Source organism: Macrobrachium nipponense, chromosome 2 (assembly GCF_015104395.2).
Source record: "Macrobrachium nipponense isolate FS-2020 chromosome 2, ASM1510439v2, whole genome shotgun sequence".
Lineage (NCBI taxonomy): Eukaryota > Metazoa > Arthropoda > Malacostraca > Decapoda > Palaemonidae > Macrobrachium > Macrobrachium nipponense.
The window spans coordinates 83,181,953-83,203,662 of record NC_087201.1 but is presented as its reverse complement, the minus strand read 5'-3'; the positions used below and the strand labels follow the sequence as shown (position 1 = coordinate 83,203,662).

Genomic DNA, 21,710 nt, shown 5'->3' with positions numbered 1-21,710 from the left:
TAATACAATAATATGAGAATACATACAATATTCTTGGATACAGTGAAATAATGTATAACTTTTTAAAGGATTTATGGAAAAGATGCATGATTAATAAAATAAAACCATGCATTTTTCGGAACAGTGGTGGACAAGAACGAACATGAAAAAACTTCCTCTTACAATGTGGAGCGTAGTTACAAAGGCTGCCTTAATTTGTATCTTATTTATGTACAAAAATGAAAATACCTTTACGTAATATATTTTCATACACATTTTGAACATACATAAAAGCATAAACATTTAAAATATCGACACATCGATCGCTAAATTTGCACTCTTTTTAACTCTATATTTTCAGAAGAGCGGCAGACGGCGGCATACAAGAACGAACATGAAAAAACATTGTAGTCGATAACTTGAAGGGCAGTTTCAAAAAGCTGGCTTTTTTATCATATTCTGCCCAGAAATAAAAATACCCTATTCGTAATACATTTTCTTACACATTTTAAACATAAAAGCATAAACATTTATAAAATTGACACATTAATCGCTAATTTGCGCTTTTTTTTTAAATCGATATTTTCGGAAGAGCGGCAGGCGGCGGCTCACAAGAAAGAACATGAAAAACATCGTATTTGATAAGGTGAAGGGCAGTTTCAAAAGCTGCCTTTGTATCATATTTCTGTGCAGAAATAAAAATACCTTACACGTAATACATTTTCATACACATTTTAAACAAAAGCATGAACATTTATAAATCGACTCATCCATAGCTAAATTTGCACTTATGTAACTATATTTTCGGCATAGAATAGCGTCAGAGGCATATATTTTACTCTAATAGCTACGTAATAACTCTCCATAAAATTTGTTAACCCTTAAATGCCTATTGGACGCACTTTACGTCGAGATAAATTGTCTGTCGGGTGCCAATTGGACATATTTTATGTCAACAAAGTTTTTTTGAAAATTCGCGGAAAAATACTTATAGGCCTATGAAGCGAAAACTTTTGAATCACGCGCCTTGGGGGATGCTGGGAGCTCACGGATCAAGGCATTGTTTTGTTTATAATCGTCACGCAGGCGCGCAAGCGCGAATTTCTTTCTTATCGCACTAAAAAGTATCAGTGACACATCTCAGAAATTATTTCGTCACTGACATAATTTTTGCACCATTTTTAATTAGCTGTTACATGGAGTATTATATATGAAAATGTGCGCAATTTCATGTAGAATACAAATAAAAAATACTCATGATTGCTGCTTTTATCAGTTTTGAAATATTTACATATAAATAATGATAAGTGCCAAAATTTCAACCTACAGTCAACGTTGACTCTACCGAAATGGTCAAAAAACGCAATTGTAAGCTAAAACTCTTATATTCTAGTAATATTCAATAATTTACCTAGCACAATATTTCGATTTATGGTGAAAAAATCATACGTGCAATTGTCGTAGTGTTTGCACCATTTTAGATTAGCCGTTACATAAAGTTTTATATGTGGAAAATGTAGCTACATGTTATGTTCTAGTACAACTTGGCTGCTGGTCAAGTAAATTTTACTAACTTTTGGAGTTGCTAATCCACTTTCCTCTACTCTGGAGACCTCTCCCACTAGTGCTTGGATAAATTTTTTTGCTCATTCTATCTCCCTTTCAAGACCATAAAAAAAACACTGGACAGTCATGGTAACATTGATCAAATATACCAGGCTTTGGAACACATCATAACAAGATTTGCATTTACTAACTCATCTCCTTGTCTTTTTTAAAAGTTCTTTGGTTAGCTTTTAGCTTTTTAGGTTCAGATATGGAATAAGTTCCCCCCCTCTCTTGTGTTTTGTGCACTTTTTGCCTGATCTCTAGGTGTTCACTCTAGGACTTTTCTGACTGTCTGTCTCATCCCTTCCCATCTTATGTCTAAATCTTGAATGCTTACCAGTAATTTTATAGATGTTAGACACTACATCTCTCATCAGTTCATTTAAATATGATCTTTCTACTGCACTCTGGCCCAGAATTGTAGTGTTCTATAGTCTCATATTATCAAAATCCCATTTAACTCTCAGTACCCTTGTTTCTGCTACATAAAATGGTGCAACCCATTTGCATGCATCATAATTTTGTCTTGGAGTTAATTTTATTAGTTAACCTGTTTAATTAAGATTGACTTAGAATTAATTTTATTAGTTAACCTGTGTAATTAGGAAAGAATTAGGGATCTATGCTCCTCATGGGCATCTCTTATCCTTTTGAAGAGTAAGACTTTCATTGTTGTCCAAACATGCACCACAGTGAAACTTTTGAGTGGTGATTGAATAGACTAGTAAGGCTATTCTTGTAGAAAAATTCATCTTGAAAATAAAATACATTTGTTTCCACAGATAACAGATGAACACAATCACCCAGAACCAACACGTAAAGGTCAAGATTACGTAGTGGAATCCTTGCGGGACATAATTCTAAATGTTCGAATACAGAGGCCATATCATAAAAAAACACACATGAAAAAGGCATGCAAGTATGTGGCATAGTTCTTGTTAAAAGTAGAAAATGCAACTAATAATTCTAAATAGAAATTCATGTAACTCTATTTTAGTTATATTATTGATGGTTATGCTAAACAATATAGATTTAGCTCTTAAGTACTATTTTGTTCAAAATCTTAAATTTTCATAGTTCATAACTGTAATATTGTATCCATATATGAGGGTATGAGAATCATTTTTGCTCTGTTTTCAGCCGATTTCCAACACACAGCCAAGAACTACTACTATTGGGATCCCAAAAGCTGACAGAACTCAGGGATGCTTTGATTTGCATCAATGATTTGGGAGTTAATCAAGACCTCTCTGATGATCCACAGCTATTTCGCCTTTCTTATTTGCCCAATAATTCAGTAAGGATTTAAACATTTTTATAATATGAAAGTTTATATTTTTCTTCACCCATGCATTTTGTAAACCCTTTATTTTAATTCTTCTAAACTAATTCTGTCAAAGCCTATTTGGACTCTTAGCAAAGTCTGGATAAGAGATGTATTACCAACTTGGTCACAGCAAATCTTGATAGGCTTATTAAAAGCTTGTGCTTTCTCCCTCTATTCTTAAGTATATAACAGCTATAGAATGGCTATCTGAAATATAGGAAGCATACAAGAAAGTCCGAAAATAATCGAAACTACAGTATTCTTTGCTTCAGACCAAGGCAAATACTGTTTTCTATATTTGAAAAGACCACTGAACCAGATTTGCATACTTGTTTGATTGGACCAAAGATTCATTCTGAAATGAAGCATGAAAATTAAACTTGTTAAATTTGAAGAAGGACCTTTGATTAAATACAAAACAAAGCAGTGGGTAAAAATAAAAAATGAAAAGCTCTGCTTTTTGAGGTTAGCAAGAAAATGATGGTAGAGAAATGGAGGCTTGGTCATCTATGTACTGATAGTGTCAGCTTGGGTCCTGTGAGTGCCAGAAAAATTGGAAGACCCATGTGGAAATTTGCTGTAGATAAAATACAAGAAGGACATGATTGGTAGAATTTGACAGAGGCTCTTTGCTTCACATTGTGTTGCAGGTCGTGATGATGTTAACTTTTTGATAGAGAAATAAAAGTGTGAATTTTAAGTACAGCCCACAGTGCACTGCACAGTGTACAATTTAAACAAGCTGAGTAAAAGTAATTACATAAATATTTTTATTCAGTTCCATTAAAATTGTAGAACAGAAATCAGTAGAAGATAGAACTGAGCTTATCATTTGAAAATAAATACAAGTGAAATATTGCATGCAGGAATTAGCAATTGGACATTATTTTGATTTCCAGATTTTAAATTAATTGGAAAAGGCACCTTATACTTTTATTTGGTAGTTACACTTTACCTATTGTGTTATTTGAAACTGGTTTGAAATCCTACCAAAGATCCATAACTTATGGTGATCAACCAAGAAACACAAAAAGTGGAAGAAAAGGGTGGGATTAAGAACTGACATAGGGATGTATTAAAGCATCTGTCTTTGGAGCTTCCTTGCTTTGGAAGAGCATGTTGGAATCTTATGATAGGAGCTTATCACAAGCATATTGACCAAGGGAGAGCCCTAATGCTGCTAAGGAGCTCTCCATACATCTGGCTGCATCACCAATTCTGAGATGAGGCTTTCTGTGACCACTTTGTATTCTGTAACAAACCTTGGAACTGTTTCTTTACTTTTTTTTTATAACTCTGCCTGGGTGAAAATTGTTGTAATGCCTAATGACATAGATTTTCCAACCTTGTGCACTGTAGGTGAAGAGCCAGTGAGATGATCCCACAAGCAGTGGCATGATAATGACAGCATGAATTGGTGGGACTGAATTTGAAGGAAGAGGTTTGTAAGGAACAGTAGGTTATTCTTCAGGTAGGGTTAACAGTGATCTGTCCACAACAGCAAGAGGTGAAGCTTTGGGTGAGGGATTCTTGGAGGACTACAGCATTTTAATTAAGGATACAGTGGGAGACCATGACTGATCATGTTGACTCCCTGCGTAGATGGAAACCCAAGGATGTGGAGTAAGCAGATTTTTCCAACTTAGGAAAGGGAGGAGCTCTATTATAAGAGGTGACTGGAGGAGCTGAGTTGGAGGTAGTAAGGTCAGGGGCTGCAAGGTATCAATTAGAGAAGGACACTGGAAGGGATGTCCTTCGCAAGAGTGGCAGAAAAAAACAAAAATTTGAATAGGGAGACTGATTCAAGAAGAGTGGTCTCCAGCTTTCTCATTCAATTTATTTTTAGAATGTTAGCATCAAGGCATCACTGGGGGAGGAAGTATGGCTATGGAATTATCTAAAGAAATGTGCTTCTTGACTGATGGTACTGAAAATGGATAAATGGAGACAAGCCCAGATGTGAAAGATTCTGAAGAGACATCAACTGAAGACTTTAGAATATGGAATTTATATATATCTTCTGGGAAAAGAAAAGCCACTGATATACCAATGAAGTACAGCATGTGTTAGATACATGTTGAGGTGACTACTGCTGACCTAGACAACACTGACACAATATGGATTTTTATCATGTGAAGCCATGAATCACTAAACTAAAATATTCACAAAAATATGAATAGATACTTCAAGGTAATGGGTAACAGTAGGAAGTGGAGATGTCAAACACAATATGGAAAAAGCTACGAGCTGATTGAATACCAAAATCGATGAGGAAGCCATATTTAAAATAGTAATGGAACAAAAGATGAATTGAATTGAAATGACTTCTTACAGTAACTCTATAGGGTGAAGGCAGTGGGTACTGGCTTCCAACTATATGTTTCCATAATTGAACACAAATATATGAAAAAATTGATATTGATGGAGAAGGATGAAAGAATGAAAGAAAGTAAATTAATATTAATATTGATTAAATGGATAGCTTAAAACAAAGGTATTCCTGAGAAAGATTATATTGACTTGCGTCATCACGCGGAATTTTGAGGAAAGAAGTGAGCATTATTTGCAGATCTGGCTATGCCCAGTAAATGCATATGCATCTTGAATGGTAGGTGTTGGTGTGACTGGGTATTTCTTAGCATTGTTAGTTTTGAAAGAAATTTGAAGTCATGAAATTGATGAATGTTCTGTCTTATCACAAAATAATACTTGCTGGGTGAGTGCAATTTTGTTTCTTTTTTATTTTGAATGCATGACAGTTACAAAAAATAATGTATGTTTGTGTTACGTGTATTGTTTATAACCTGCATAAGGTATTTTATTTCAATTATATGTTGGATTGGTTGAATATGATCCCAAATCTTATGGAAAAATTAAATTTTGTTCTTGCTATATGTAATTTGGTAAAAATTTTCATAAGACCCAATTATTATTTTTCACAGGTAATGTATCCGTCTGGTTTCTTTTACATAAATGGTGTATTCTACAACGATGTTCGACATCCAGAGGCCAAGTTATATAGTGATAACATAGTCAAGTGGAGTAAGAAACATCCAGAAGTTGGTATGTAAAATATGTGGATGAGAAGATGCAAGAATAGATTTTTAACTTTTGATGACAATGGATGATATATATCTTAGAGCATGATATACCCCTAACTTATAAGATAAGTTGTAAGAAGGTAATTGATATATTATGAACTACTTTTGGTATCACCTTTCATTTTTAGCACTACTTACCCGAGTGTTTTGTAATGAATATTGTAATTTGTTGCTTTTTAGGGGAGTTTAAGACTGGAATAATGCACGAAACAAGTTTTATAGATCTGGAGCTACGATTAGGATTTCCATATGTTTATGTACACCAAGGAAATTGTGAGCACCTTATAGTTTTTACAGATGTTCGGTAAGTAAAAATTAATTTAATCTCTCCTTAATTATTCATGTATCCTAGTAAACTGGAAATACTTCTGAAATATGTCACAGCAGTATTGTTATTTGGTATTGCTTACAGAACTGTATAAAAGTCAAATTCTGTTCAAAACTTGCAGTAACTGGTGTTGGGCCCATGTATAACATCACTGAAACAGAAAATATGTAATAAAATATATTTACTGATTAGTACAATATTTGTCAAAACTTGTAGTAAAACAGTGATACACAATGTAAGGGAGAGAAAGACAGACACCCATAGGATTGGCTATGTAGGAAGCTGCAGTTTACATATAATCCACAAATGAAATAAGAACATTTACATGTAAATTCAATTACTCAAACTACAGTATCAGTGCTCTGGCATTACTTCATCTTCTGCATGTGGAGGTTATCCAACAATGATTTAGAGAGAGACTTTCAGACATTACAGCACAGCAATCAAAACATAGTGCAGGGCTTTTTCACCTTTCTCCATGTGCAGAGATAATGTTCTACGTGTGATTTAAGAAAGGAGCAGCTGTTTTTGTGTGTTGAGTGGTACATCTTGGAGTTGATTAGGTATCAATGTCAGTTGGTTCCAAGAGTGTCTGTGAAACTTTCTAAATGGGATTTGACCAAAGTGTTGAAGAGCCTTGAACAGGCCCTCCAGTGTGATCCTTCTGAGAATCATCTGTGCTTGATTTGACTGTGAAAACTGGTTTTATTCTGTCTCTGCACTTTATCTGGAAAATGTGGCTATTGCAATATGATCCCTGAACACCTGAATTAGTCCTGGTCACTGACCAGCCCGAACTACATCCTCACAAACTTACCCATCAATTGGGTAATTAACTGACAGTGTTACCAACGCTGTTGGTAAACTGTTTACAGAGTTACCTGTGAACCGTAGGCAACGCTGCCGTACATATTGGCTGCCATCAGCCTACCTTTCAATTGCTTTCAGTTCGCTCAACGGTATAGACGTATCCCGTCGCTAGCGAACTTTTTTGGTCTTGTTAGCCCGACACTCGTAGCTTTGCAGTGGAGGATTTTGGTTGATGACTTTGGACTTATTTTCGATTACCCTGTTGGATTGACTCTTGGATTTGACGATGGAAAAACTGCAAGAGGAAACACAGCCAGCCAATTACTCCAAACCTCCTCTTATACCTGTGCCTTCAGAACAACCTACAGCCGGAGATGTAGGAGCTCCTCGTTCTTGCAGCACATGCAAGAGAAGGATGAGTACCCTAAAAAATGACAGACATTCTCTTTGTATAGGCTGCAGAAAGGTACAGTGTAATCTTAGACAGAGGTGTGACAAATGTAGGGATTGGTCAACCAATCAGATGGAGGATTATCTCAAACATAGAAAGTCCTTAGCTTCTAAAAGTAAGCTTAAAGTAGAAACGGGAGAGATAGGAAAGGAGGATTTAGAGTCTAAGTTATTTAGGAAGCTGGAAGATAAACTTTCTGCAAGTATGACAAGTTTGCTTGCAAACTTTGAGTAAATTGAGTGAGAACAAGAATAGTTGTAGTTTAGTAGATACTAACTGTTCTGTTTCAGCTCCCCTGCCTGTTCCAGAATCAGCCCCACAGGGTGCTGGGGGTAATGGAGATCCACAAGCCTCAAAGGTTCGATCTGACAGACCCCCGGCGTGGAGCAGGCAGTGTTAGTAGCGGACTCCCCCATTCCCCTCATGGTGTAAGTTCTGAAGTAGAAATAGCAATAGGTCAGACTCAGACGTGTAGAGATAGTAAGTTAGATGTGCAGGAATTGATGTTGCAAGGGCAGGATCCCTCGTGTTCTAAGTTGGATCAAAATTCGGTTAGGGTGGTGTCTCCTTTGAACCCTTCAGATGTATTGTTTCCTGCCTCAAGGCCTTGTCAGGAGATTTCTAAACCCGTGGTGGCGGGGAAATCTGATTCAGTTAAGTTAAGTATATCTTAGTTTAACCAGACCACTGAGCGGATTAACCCTTTAACGCCGATTGGACGTATTAAACGTCGACATAAATTGTCTGTCAGGTGCCGATTGGACGTATGGTACGTCGATAAAAAAAGTTTTTAAAAATTCGCGGAAAAATACTTATACGCCTACCAGGTGAAAACTTTTGAATCGCGCCTTGGGGGATGCTGGGAGCTCACGGATCAAGGCGTTGTTTTGTTTACAATCGTTACGCAGGCGCGCAAGCGCGATTTTCTTTCTTATCGCACTAAAAAGTATCAGTGCCACATCTCGGAAATTATTTTGTCACTTTGACATAATTTTTGCACCATTTTAAATTAGCCGTTACATGGAGTATTATATATGAAAATGTGCGCAATTTTATGCAGAATACAACTAAAAACAACTCATGATTGTAGCTTTTATCAGTTTTGAAAATTTTCATATAAATAACGATGTGCCAAAATTTCAACCTTCGGTCAACCTTGACTCTACCGAAATGGTAGAAAAACGCAATTGTGAGCTAAAACTCTTATATTCTAGTAATATTCAATCATTTACCTTCATTTTGCAACATATTGGAAGTCTCTAGCACAATATTTCGATTTATGGTGAATTTATGAAAAAACTTTTTCCTTACGTCCGTGCGGTAACTCTTCCGAAAAAATCATACGTGCAATTGTCGTAGTGTTTGCACCATTTTAAATTAGCCGTTACATAAAGTTTTATATATGGAAAATGTGCGCACAATACAACTAAAAACAACCCATGGTTGTAGCTTTTATCAATTTTGAAATATTTTCATATAAATAACAATAAGTGCCAAAATTTCAACCTTCGGTCAACTTTGACTCTACCGAAATGGTCAAAAAACGCAATTGTAAGCTAAAACTCTTATATTCTAGTAATATTCAATCATTTACCTTCATTTTGCAACAAATTGAAAGTCTCTAGCACAATATTTCGATTTATGGTGAATTTATGAAAAAAATAACATTTTCTTACGTCCGCGCGGTAACTCTTCCGAAAAAATCATACGTGCGATTGTGGTAATGTTTGCACCATTTTAAATTAGCCGTTACATAAAGTTTTATATATGAAAATGTGCGCAATTTCATGTAGAATACAACAATAAATAATTGAAGGTTGTAGCTTTTCTCATTTTCAAAATATTTGCATATAAATCACGATAAATAGAAAAAAAACCACGTTCGGTCAAATTTGACTCTACCGAAATGGTCGAAAAACGCAATTGTAAGCTAAAACTCTTACAGTCTAGTAATATTCAGTCATTTATCTTCATCTTGAAACAAATTCGAAGTCTCTAGCAAAATATTTAGATTTATGGTGAATTTAAAAAAAAATCTTTCTTTCCCTCCGCGCGCGGATTCTCCGCCACAAATCTCCGAAATGCGTGCGTACCATTCTCGGAATATTTGCTCCGTTTCATATTAGGCATTTCATAGAGTTTTATATATGAAAATGTGCAAAATTTCATGTAGAATAAAACAAAAAATATTTGAAGGTTGTAGCTTTTCTTATTTCCTAAATAATTGCATATAAAAAATATATATATATAAAAATTCGACATTCGGTCAACTTTAACTCGTCAGATATGGTCGAAAACTGCAATTGTAAGCTAATAATCTTACAGTATAGTAATATTCAATCATTTGTCTTCATTTTGAAAGAAATTGGAAGTCTCTAGGACAATACTTAGATTTATGGTGAATTTTTTAAAAAAGTATTTGTTTACGTCTGCGCGTTACGAATTCATGCATTATTTTGTGATAATATTTTCTCTGAGTTGCTTTTATCGTTTTACAATGTGTTATATCCCAAAATGATTGCAATTTAGTGTACATTACAACGAAAATAAAAGTAACTTGTTACCTGTAACCGTTTTGCGCACAGCGCGATTTGAATACAATTATATATGAAATTTCGTTTTTTGCGCTATCATATATGGCATTATTTATAATATGATAATGATAATTTTGTCATTTCTGATGGTTGCATACTAAACTTCAGCCAATGACAAAAAAAGGAGCCAAAAATGAACTCTTAATCTTGAAAACTTAGCGCGCTGTGATTTTTTGAAAAAAATATTTTTTCCGCTTCCTCGCTCACTCTGAAACACCTCCGGCACACTGGAGACAATTTTTTTTTTACCGCTTCGGCGTAAGAGGGTTAATAAAAAATCTTCATAGTTAATTAAATTTTAAATTTTAAGTAATTTGTAAGATTGGAATAACATATTATTTAACCCGCCTTTAAACGCCTGTAAATGGACGTATTAAACGGTCGAGTCAAAATCTCCCCCGATTTCGAATGGACGTACCATACGTCGGCTCAAAAAAGTTTTTTTAAAAATTCGCGGAAAAATACTTATAGGCCTACCATCCGAAAACTTTTGTATCACGCGCCTTGGGGGATGCTGGGAGTTCACGGATCAAGGCATTGTTTTGTTTACAATCGCTACGCAGGCGCGCAAGCGCGAATTTCTTTCTTATCGCACTAAAAAGTATCAGTGACACATCTCGGAAATTATTTCGTCACTTTGACATAATTTTTGCACCGTTTTAAATTATCCATTATATGAAGTATTATATATGAAAATGTGTGCAATTTCTTATAAAATACAACAAAAAATACTAATGATTGTAACTTTTATCAGTTTTGAAATATTTCCATATAAATAACGATAAGTGCAAAATTTCAACCTACTGTCAACTTTTGAAAACTCTTACATTATAGTAATATTCAATCATTTGCCTTCATTTTGCAACAAATTGGACGTCTCTAGCACAATATTTTCGATTTATGGTGAATTTATGAAAAAAACTTTTTCCTTACGTTCGTGCGATAAAACTCTTCCGATAAATTTTTTCGTGCGATTGTCCTAATGTTTGCACCCTTTAAATTTGCCGTTACATAAAGTTTTATATATGGAAATGTGCGCAATTTCCTGCACAATACAACAAAAAACAACCCATGGTTGTAGCTTTTATCAGTTTTGAATATTTTCATATAAATAACGATAAGTGCAAAAATTTCAACTTTCGGTCAACTTTGACTCTACCGAAATGGTCGAAAAACGCAATTGTAAGCTAAAACTCTTATATTCTAGTAATATTCAATCATTTACCTTCATTTTGCAACGACTTGGAAGTCTCTAGCACAATATTTCGATTTATGGTGAATTTATGAAAAAAAAAACATTACGTTCGCGCAAGGTAACTTCCGAAAAAATCAGAATTTTTTTGTGCGATTGTCGAAATGTTTGCACCATTTAAAATTAGCGTTACATAAAGTTTTTATATATGAAAATGTGCGTAATTTCATGTAGAATACAACTAAAAATGATTGAAGGTTGTAGCTTTTCTCTTTTTTCGAAATATTTGCATATAAATCACGATAAATAGAAAAAAAACCATGTTCGGTCAACTTTGACTCTACCAAAATGGTCGAAAAACGCAATTGTAAGCTAAAACTCTTATTTGATTTTGTAATATTTCATCATTTACCTTCATTTTTGCAACAAATTGGAAGTCTCTAGCAAAATATTTCGATTTATGGTGAATTTATGAAAAAACTTTCCTTCCCTCCGCGCGGATTCTCCGCCATAAATCTCTGAATTGCGTACATCGAATTCTCTGTAAAATTTGCTCCGTTTCATATTTAGGCGTTCATAGAGTTTTTATATATGAAATGTGCGCAATTTCATGTAAAATAAAAGGAAAAAAAAAAAATATTTGAAGGTTGTAGCTTTTCTCATTTTGAAATATTTGCATATAATCACGATAAATAGAAAAAAACCACGTCGGTCAACTTTGACTCTACCGAAATGGTCAAAAACGCAATTGTAAGCTAAAACTCTTACAGTATCGTAATATTCAATCATTTGTCTTAATTTTTGAAACAAATTGGAAGTCTCTAGAACATTATTTAGAATTACGGTGAATTTTTGAAAATAACATTTTTTACGTCCGCTCGTTACGAATTCGTACATCATTTTGTGATAATATTTTTCCGGTGTTGCTTTTATTGTTTTACAATGTATTATATATCAAAATGATCGCAATTTAGTGTACAATACAACACGCAAAAAAAAGTAAACTGGTTAGCTTTGACCGTTTTCTGCACAGCGTGATTTTGAATACAATTATGTATGAATTTTTTTTTTTCGCTACCATATATCGCATTATTTACATATGATAATGATATTATTTTTTCATTTCCTGATGGTTGCATTCTAAACTTCAGGCAATGACAAAAAAAGGACGCCAAAAATGAACTTAATCTTCAAAAGTACGCGCGCTGCTAAATTTTTTTTTGAAAAAATTATTTTTTCCACTTCCGCGCTCACTCCAAACCAGGCCCGGCATACGGGAGAGGTTTTTGATTTTTGGAGGGCTCCCGGCTAAGAGGGTTAATCTTCAAAACTAAGCGTGCTGTGATTTTTTGAAAAAAATATTTTTTCCGCTTCCGCGCTCACTCAAAACCGGCTCCGGCATTCGGGGAAGTTTTTGATTTTTACCGCTTCGGCGTTTAAGGGTTAAATAATATTTGATAATTATACAGGTTTCAATTTCCTTACAGTAATTTATCTACACTAACTTTCCAAGCTGGTGGGGCCAATTCTCTGTTACTATTTCACGGAGCGACACAGGGTTGGCCCAGAAAAGGGATTTTGACAAAGGAAAAAAATTATTTCTGGCATTGGACCTGTGTCGCCCAGTGAAACCCACATCTAATTTCCACACCCTATTCTGGCCCAAGCTTGGGTGCTATCTACAGGAATGGTAAACAAAGCGCTAGCCGTAGCAGTAGTAAGGTGAGGGGGCCGGGGGCTAGAAAACGGTTCCTCTGTAGACATGGGATATTGAGAATGGAAGAGACTAAATGGCAGGGGACCTCTGGTAGTGGTTACACTCGCCCCAGATACCATACCGACACCTTAAATATAGGTGAGCGAGCCAGAATATTCTGGCATTACCATATAGCTTTTTTCTCTGGTATATGTATTTAGCAATACAGTGGGGCCCCCGTATTCGCGTTGTCCGGATTCGAGGACTCACAGATTTGCGGATTTTTCCCTGGACCATATCTACCCATTATTTGCGGTGCATTCTCTTATTCGCTGGATTTTCCCGACGATAAATAATCACTAATTAGTTGTATTTTGATGTTATTTTCATGCCACTAAATACATTTTTATGCTTGCAAAAATGATTTACTTAATTTTGTTAAAATATTAATTATTTAAGTCAATTACTTATTAAGTAAGGTTTTTTTTTTTTAAATAAGGTTAAATGATTAATGATCCACAATAACTATACGTAATTCTCTCTCTCTCTCTGTTACAGAGATATATGCTTTCTGTATGATAAATGATTTACTAATTTTCAAATATTAATATTAATGTAAAGAGCAATCACTTCAATAAAGAAAATACTACAGTGAATTAATAAGATTTTAGTTCTTCGAACTCCAGCTCTCTCTCTCTCTCTCTCTCTCTCGTCTCTCTCTCTCTCTCTCTCTCTCTAGGACCCGTGGTGGGGGTTTCACTCGCCCCAGAAACCATACCGACGCTTTTATAAAGGTGAGCGAGCCAGAATATTCTGGCATTTCCAATTTAGCGGTTCTCTGGTATTATAACAATATTTTACCTTAGAAATAGTGCTAAAGGAACCTATTTCACGGAGCGACACGGGCTCTTCGCCCAGAAATAGATTTTTCCTACGTCAAAATCCCTTTATTAATATTTTCATATGATAATAATAATAATAATAATAATAATAATAACTAATAATAATAAATAATAATAATAACTGTAATTACAAAAATCATATGTGAAAGTATTTTACAAATACTATGCTAAGCTCTCTCTCTCTCTCTCTCTCTCACCTCCTCTCTCTCTTCATCTCTTCTCGGTCTCTCTCTCATCTCCCCTCTCTCGTCTCCTCTTACTGAGATGAGAGAATTTCTATGGTACATGTGTATGTTTATTAACATTTTCGCATAATAATAGTAATATAACTAATGTCAAAATTCATATGTGATAGTATTTTAAAGAAGTACAATAACCCTCTCTCTCTCTCTCTCTCTCTCTCTCTCTCTCTCTCTCTCTCTCTCTCTCTCTCTCTCTCTCTCTCTCTCTCTCGCTCTCTTCTCTCTGTTTGGGGCTGAAGTGTATGTATAAGTATCTTTAAGGACATTACTACATTTTATGGTAAAATAATAATATACAGTACTAGTTTACAAATAATATTAAGTTTAATGAGATTAAACAGTAACAATAACATCTCTCTCTCTCTCTCTCTCTCTCTCTCTCTCTCTCTCTCTCTCTCTCTCTCTCTCTCTCTCTCTCTCTCTCTCTTACGTATGTTTATTTGTTTTGTAGTGTAAATAAATGATTTACCTTATAACTAATTTTCAAATATTAATAAGATTAATTAAAAATAGCGATTCCCAGTCTTTTTATCCACTTGGAGGAAGGTGGGCGGGGGAGTAAATGAGAGTTTGATACACGAATTGGCAGAGGGGAGGAAGGACTCGGAGTCTAGGAGTTATTCTCTCTCTCTCTCTCTCTCTCTCTCTCTCTCTCTCTCTCTCTCTCTCTCTCTCTCTCTCTCTCTCTCTCTCTCCATTATTATTCTCTCACTCAGAAATAATTCATAATTTCACTCTTGATGGTCAGATATATGATGTTGCCATTCATTGGTCTCTCTCTTTCTGTTATTTGCTGTAGGTATATATTATTAATTGTAAAATGTTTAAGATGACTTTGAAATGATAATAATATAACCTCAAAGATTAATGCAGTAATAGATTAGTAATTTTAGGAATATTTGAAGTAGGATGTTATTAAAGGTAAACATTTGGTATCTGAACTTTCAAGATAGGCAATTATAAGTATTTTTAGTGGTGGTTAACTATTCGCGGGTTTTAACTATTCACGGGGGTGTCTGGTACACATCCCCCGCGAATACGGGGGGAACACTGTATTTCTACCTAGAAATGATTGCTAAAGGAACCATTTCACTGGGCGACACAAGTCACTGCCCAGAAATAGATTTTTCCTTTGTCAAAATCCCTTTTATCTTCATTTTGAAACAAATTCGAAATCTCTAGCACAATATTTAGATTTATGGTGAATTTAGAAAAAAACTTTCCTTCCCTCTGCGTGCGGATTCTCCGCCGCAAATCTCCGAAATGCGTACGTCGCATTCTCGTAATATTTGCTCCGTTTCATATTAGGCGTTTCATAGAGTTTTATATATGAAAATGTGTGCAATTTCATGTAGAATACAACTAAAAATAATTGAAGGTTGTAGCTTTTCTCATTTTTGAAATATTTGCATATAAAAAAAATATATATAAAATTTGACATTTGTTCAACTTTAACTCGTCCGAAATGGTCGAAAACTGCAATTGTAAGCTAAAACTCTTACATTATACTAATATTCGATCATTTATCTTCCTTTTGAAATAAATTGGAGGTCTCTAGAACAGTATTTAGATTTATGATAAATTTTTGAAAAAAACATTTTTTTCATGTCTGCTCGTTACGAATTCATGCATCATTTTGTGATAATATTTTCTCTGTGTTGCTTTGATCGTTTTACAATGTGTTATATACCAAAATGATCGTAATTTAGTGTACAATACAACGAAAAAATTAACTCGTTAGCTTTAACCGTTTTGCTCACAGCGCGATTTGAATACAATTATATATGAAATTTTGTTTTCGCGCTATCATATATCGCATTATTTATATATGATAATGATATTTTTTTTCATTTCTGATGATTGCATACTAAACTTCAGGCAAGGACAAAAAAAGGAGCCAAAAATGAACTCTTAATCTTGAAAACTAAGCGCGCTGTGATTTTTTGAAAAAAATATTTTTTCCGCTTTGGCGCTCACTCCGAGACCGCCTCGGCATACAGGAGACGATTGTTATTATACCCCTTCAGCATTAAAGGGTTAACAGCTCTCCTTGGGCTGCCCCGAAGGATTAGATATTTTTACGTGGCTAGGAACCAATTGGTCACCTACCAACGGGACCTACAGCTTATTTTGGGATCCGAACCACACTATATTGAGAAATGAACTTCTATCACCAGAAATAAATCTCTCTGATTCCGCGTTGGCCGAGTCGGGAATCGAACCTCAGGCCACCGGATTGGCAGCCCAGCTCGAAAACCACTCGGCCAGTGAGGAACTTATGTGATTCAGTGTCAGTTGTAGATTTATGGGAGGAAGTACCTTCTTCGAAGGTTCCCTTTCCCCCTGTGTTGAAACAGGGTAGTTCTTTCGGTAGTGGTTTTCCAGAGGATCAGTCCCTTAATGTGGTAGAGTATATTGCTAATTTCTTGGGTCTGTCCAAAGGGTATAGATTATTGGTAAGACAGTGTTTTTATCTTGGGTTTTCCAATATAAGGGAACACGTTCTAAGGAATTTCTCTGAATTTTCCAATGACGCGTTTCTTGATTATCAAGAGGGTACTGATTCTATCTATTTCCTCTCCCTCAAAAAGATGGCTTCTTCTTCGTCTTCGTCTCCTCTTTCTTCCTTTGTTCCATCCATTCCTATTCCTACCTTACATTCCAAATTTCCCTCTAAGTTCTCTCCTCATGTTTCTGTTTCGGCTGCTTCTTCGGTGTCATTTTCGGGTGTTCCCCTTACGCATCTATCTAGGCTTCCTTCGGCTGGCTCCTTGGTGATGGGTCAAGCAATTGCACAGACTTCTACAGGTTCACAGGCAGTTGCAGAAGCTTCTGCAAGGCTGCCTTTGAGCTAATTAATAATGTGGGGGTAAGTTTCTGACCGCAAAACTTGCAGATTCAGGTTTAAGTGACACTTTTGCGCCATCACTGAATGTTTCGGTTCCGATGGTATCCGCGATTCTGCGTCCATTTGGGGCAGAATGTAAGCAGCTTGAGGTGGGTTCAACAGTTTCTGCTGATCGTAATTTGTCGTTGGGCGCATCTGTGAGTATGGTCACATCCAGTCTATCTTCCACCTATTCAACCTTGGCAGTTGGTGCCCTGTTGGTGGCACCAAGTGTGGCTTCTTCACATTTTCATTCTCCTTTGACTTTTCTCAACTTTTCCTGAAGTTCCGGCGATTCATTCGGCTAAAGCGAGTGGGGCTGGGTTCGGTGTGTTTTGGGTCTTACGGGGTAGGTACTCCCTCTTCATTTAAGGTTGTTTCGTCATCATCTGGTATTCGTCCAAGTGAGACACGGTCTCAACCAAGAACAGGTGTTCCAGGTATTGCGGCTTTGCTGCTCACAGGTACGAATCATGGGCAACAGTTGTTGTTGGATGCAGGTATTGTGTCACAGTCGTGGTAGGAGAAGGGTTCGGCTCAGCCAAGTGTCTGTCGCGTACCCGTTGCGCAGTCTTATCTCAGAGGTGGAGGGGTCGCACACCCGGGCGTTTGCAGCTCTGGTGGGGCGGTCACAGGTGTGTTAGGCTTAGGTTCTGCACACCCGGTAGTGGGGAATGCGTTGCAGAAGGTGTTTCAGGTTTTGCGCAACCTTTCGAGGTTGGCTCTGGTGTAGGTATGGATATGGTCCGGATATTGAAGGTGGTGTAGAGGAAGAAGAACAAGTTTAGGAATTTGCTTTTCCTCATGCCACTTCAAATGAATACAAGCAGATGATAGAATTCATTCACTCCTTATATCTGCAATCAAAAGCTTCTGAGGATCTGGTACAGCCTAATCAGGCCATGTTTGAAACACTGTATTCTACTAAACCGACAGTTCCTCATACTTCTAATAAATTAGTTTGGTTTAGTCGTGTCAAGCAGGCTTTGAGGGAGGCGGACATCAGGTTGGCGGCGCTCATTGGTTCAGGTAAGCAGGATTCAACCTTGTTTCCTATTCGGAAGGGGTTATACGGTGTGGCAGGTTACCCTTCGTCCAGTAACAGAGTGCCTCTTAACGAATTGGTGGTGGCGCTTCTGTCTAGAGTTCCTTCATTTAGGCTTGTAGGGGTTTCTTTGCCCGAGTCTAATTTGTCAGAGGATTCGTTCCGCCATCAGTCAGAAGCATTATCACATTCTATGTGGATGTTGTCTGGCCTAATGGGTTTCTTGAAACCGGACAGGTATGTGCCCTCGGATCTGGTTTTATTTGACAATCTTATTACCTCAGTGTCAATCGGGTTGGCATATCAGGTGAATGTCTCGGCTGCGTGTACTACATTCTTCGGGAAGAAGAGGAGAGACTTATATCTAAGCCATCCTCCCCCTCATTTTCTAGACGTCAATAAGAGGGCTCTGTTGCGGGCTCCCGTGGCTCTCAGCAATACATTGTTCAAGGAGGAGGACATGTCGGCGATGGTGAACTTCGCTTCCTCGACTTTGGCCGTAGAATCGCAGCAAGCGATGATTAGGGTCACGGCTCAAGGTACTAGATCTCCTAGAGGTTCCAGGATGCCTTCCCCAGAGAAGCGTTCCAGTTTCAGGTCCCCGGTTAGGTCGCTAAAGAAGGTTTGCTTCTCTACCAAGAGTGCTTCTGCGAGTTTTTCTTCTGCTTCTACTAAACCTACTGTGGCAAAAAAGGGTTTTTGCAAGTAGGAGACGTTTCCCTCGTCTGTACAAATAGAAGGTTGTCTTGCCCACTTTGCAGACATCTGGGAGAAGTGGGGGCCAGAGAGATGGGTGGTGGAGGTTTTGAGGATCGGGTACAGGGTCCGTTTCCTTACGTCTCCTCCTCTGTCCGACTCAGCGGTATTCCTTCCCAGTTATTCCCTGTCGTCCAGCAGAGGGATAACTTTGGCCGAGGAGATTCGTTCCTTGTTAGAGAAGGGAGCAATAGAACCCGCTCCCAGGTCTCCGGTCGGATGTTTGTTACAGCCAAAGCGGGAGGATCTTGGAGAGCCATCATAGACCTCTCGGGGCTCAACCGCTTTGTTGTTTCGACGAAGTTTCATATGGAAACTTCCAAGTCGGTGCTGAGGTCAGTCCGGAGAGAAGACTGGATGGTTTCGTTGGACCTCAAGGATGCTTATCTCCAGATTCCAATACAATAGGAATCTCGGAAGTTCCATCGGTTCTCGGGTCCATCAGGAATATTCCAGTTCAAAGTCCTGTGCTTCGGTCTGACCACAGCACCTCAAGTATTTTTGAGGGATATGTCTCCTGTTTCGGGAATCATGCATTGTCAAGGCTTCCGCATGAGAAGATACCTTTACGACTGATTAATTCAAGGTTCATCCGAAGAGGAAGCTTTTCAGGCGAGGGATTTTTTGCTAGAATTACGCCGAAAACTAGGTATTTGGGTCAACATACAAAAGAGTTCTCTGAACTCATCTCAGGCTATGAACTATTTTGGGATGAACATTCAGGCTCATCCTTTGAAGGTTTTCCCGACGTAGGAACGAGTGCAGATAGTTTTGTGTCAACTGGAAGCTTTTATGTCAGCCAGAGCTCAGCCAGTGAGCGCGTGGAAGAACCTGTTAGGGAGAATGTCTTCCCTCTCTTCTGATTCCAGGGTCTCGTCTCCGGATGCGCTCTCTGCAGGCATGTCTCAGGAATTGCTGGGACTTACGGGAAGAGAGCGCAGTGGTAATCTGGAGGATCTTCTGTGGTGGTCAGAAGAATATCATCTGAACATCGGCACGAGCTTAGCCCACCCGATTCCAGATGTTCATCTGTACACAGATGCCTCAGATCAAGGTTGGGGGGGCAACCTTAGAGGAAACTCAGGCCAGTGGTCTTTGTAGGGATCTGGATCGGGGGGAATCGATCAACTTCCAAGAATTAAGAGCAGTAGAGGAAGCTCTAAAGTGTTTTTCAAATCTGATAATGGGCAAGACGGTAGCGCTCTTTTCAGACAACGTAACAGTATTGGCGTACCTGAAGAAGGAAGGGGGAACAAAATTGTCGGTTTTGAACTGTGTAGCCCAGTGAGTGCTTCATTGGTGCGAGGTTTGCAGTCTCTGTTATCCCGCAGTTCGTGGCAGGAAAGCTCAGTGTTCTGGCGGACGCATTGAGTCACTCTTTGGAGGTTCTAGGAGGCGAATGGACCCTGGTACAGGAGGAAGTGCAACTCTTGCTAAGAAGGTGGCCAGCAACAGTAGATCTCTTCACAACATGACTAAATTTCTGCCTTCCAGTGTATTTCTCCCCAGTGGAAGATCCCATGTCTTGCGGAACAGATGCAATGTTGCATTTGTGAAACAACCTCCAGGTGTATGCCTTTCCCCCCTTCTGAATGATCCATCAAGTTCTCGTAAAACTGAGAAACAGTTCAAATACTCAGATGACTCTAATTGCTCCATTCTGGCCGCAGAGACCTTGGTTTCTAGACCTCCTGGAGATGCTAACAGAAACTCCAATACTCCTTCCAGAGAGGAAAGATCTTCTCAGACAGCCGCACTTCCACTATTTCCACCGGAACCTCCGCGTGCTGAAGCTAGCTGCGTGGAGACTGTCAAATGAGCAGCACGTCATGCAGGCCTCTCTAAGGCAGTAGCTGGACAACTCTCTTGCTGTCTGAGAAGATCTACTAGGAAGTTGTACCAAATCAGATGGACGATGTATCGAAATTGGTGCAGAAAAGGACACAGCATTTCTCACCCAACAATAGCAAAAATAGCAGATTTTCTCCTGTTCTTAAGGGAAAGTAAAGGATTGTCATATTCCACAATTGCAGGTTATTGATCCATGCTTAGCAGCACCTTCATATTTCACCTACCAGACTTATCGGACAGTAGAAATTTGCACAATCTTTTGAGATCATTTAAAATAGAACGACCGATTGTTCTGCTTCGGGCCCCTTCTTGGGATTTAGCGGCAGTTTTGAGGTTTTTAAGCTCCGTGTCTTTCGAACCATAAGAGTCATTACCGCTGAGAGAATTAATGAAGAAAGTGTTGTTTCTTGTCGCTCTTGCCACGGCTAGAAGAGTCGGAGAGATACAAGACGTAGCCAGGTCAGTCTCTTTCTTGGGGCAAGATATGTTTCTTTCTTATCTTCCAGAGTTCGTAGCAAAGTCGGATTCAAAGTTAAACCCTTTGCCTAGAGTGTTCAAGGTTTCTTCCTTAGAAGAATTTGTAGGAGGTGATGAGTCTGAAATGCGACTGTGTCCAGTACGAGTCTTAAGGATTTATTTGTCTTGCACAGAGAAGCTCGTTCCTCATCCCAGAACGCTGTTTATGTCTCCCAGGAATCCATCTAGATCCATCTCGAAGAATGCTATTAGTTTTTTTCAGCGAGAAGTTATTTCTTAGGCCTCTAGTAATTCGTCTTCCATTTCGGATTCAAATTGTACGTAATGTTTCACGACCTAGAGCACATAGTATAAGAGGTATGGCTACCTTGTCGGCCTTTCTTCGGAACTTTTCAGTGTCGGCAATTCTACAAGCAGCAACATGGAAGTCAGTTTCGGTATTCACGTCATTTTATCTGAAAAAC

General features: G+C 37.7%; 1 protein-coding gene across 1 annotated transcript in view; it reads left to right on the top strand.

Moving 5' to 3' along the window:
* LOC135220730 (uncharacterized) overlaps positions 1 to 21,710 on the top strand; it is a gene marked incomplete at its 5' end in the record, with an annotated part of 198,820 nt that overhangs the window by 112,962 nt on the left and 64,148 nt on the right. Inside the window, 4 exon segments of the mRNA XM_064258169.1 lie at positions 2,370 to 2,506; positions 2,728 to 2,884; positions 5,857 to 5,977; positions 6,196 to 6,319. Of these exon segments, the coding sequence (XP_064114239.1) occupies positions 2,370 to 2,506; positions 2,728 to 2,884; positions 5,857 to 5,977; positions 6,196 to 6,319 (539 nt within the window).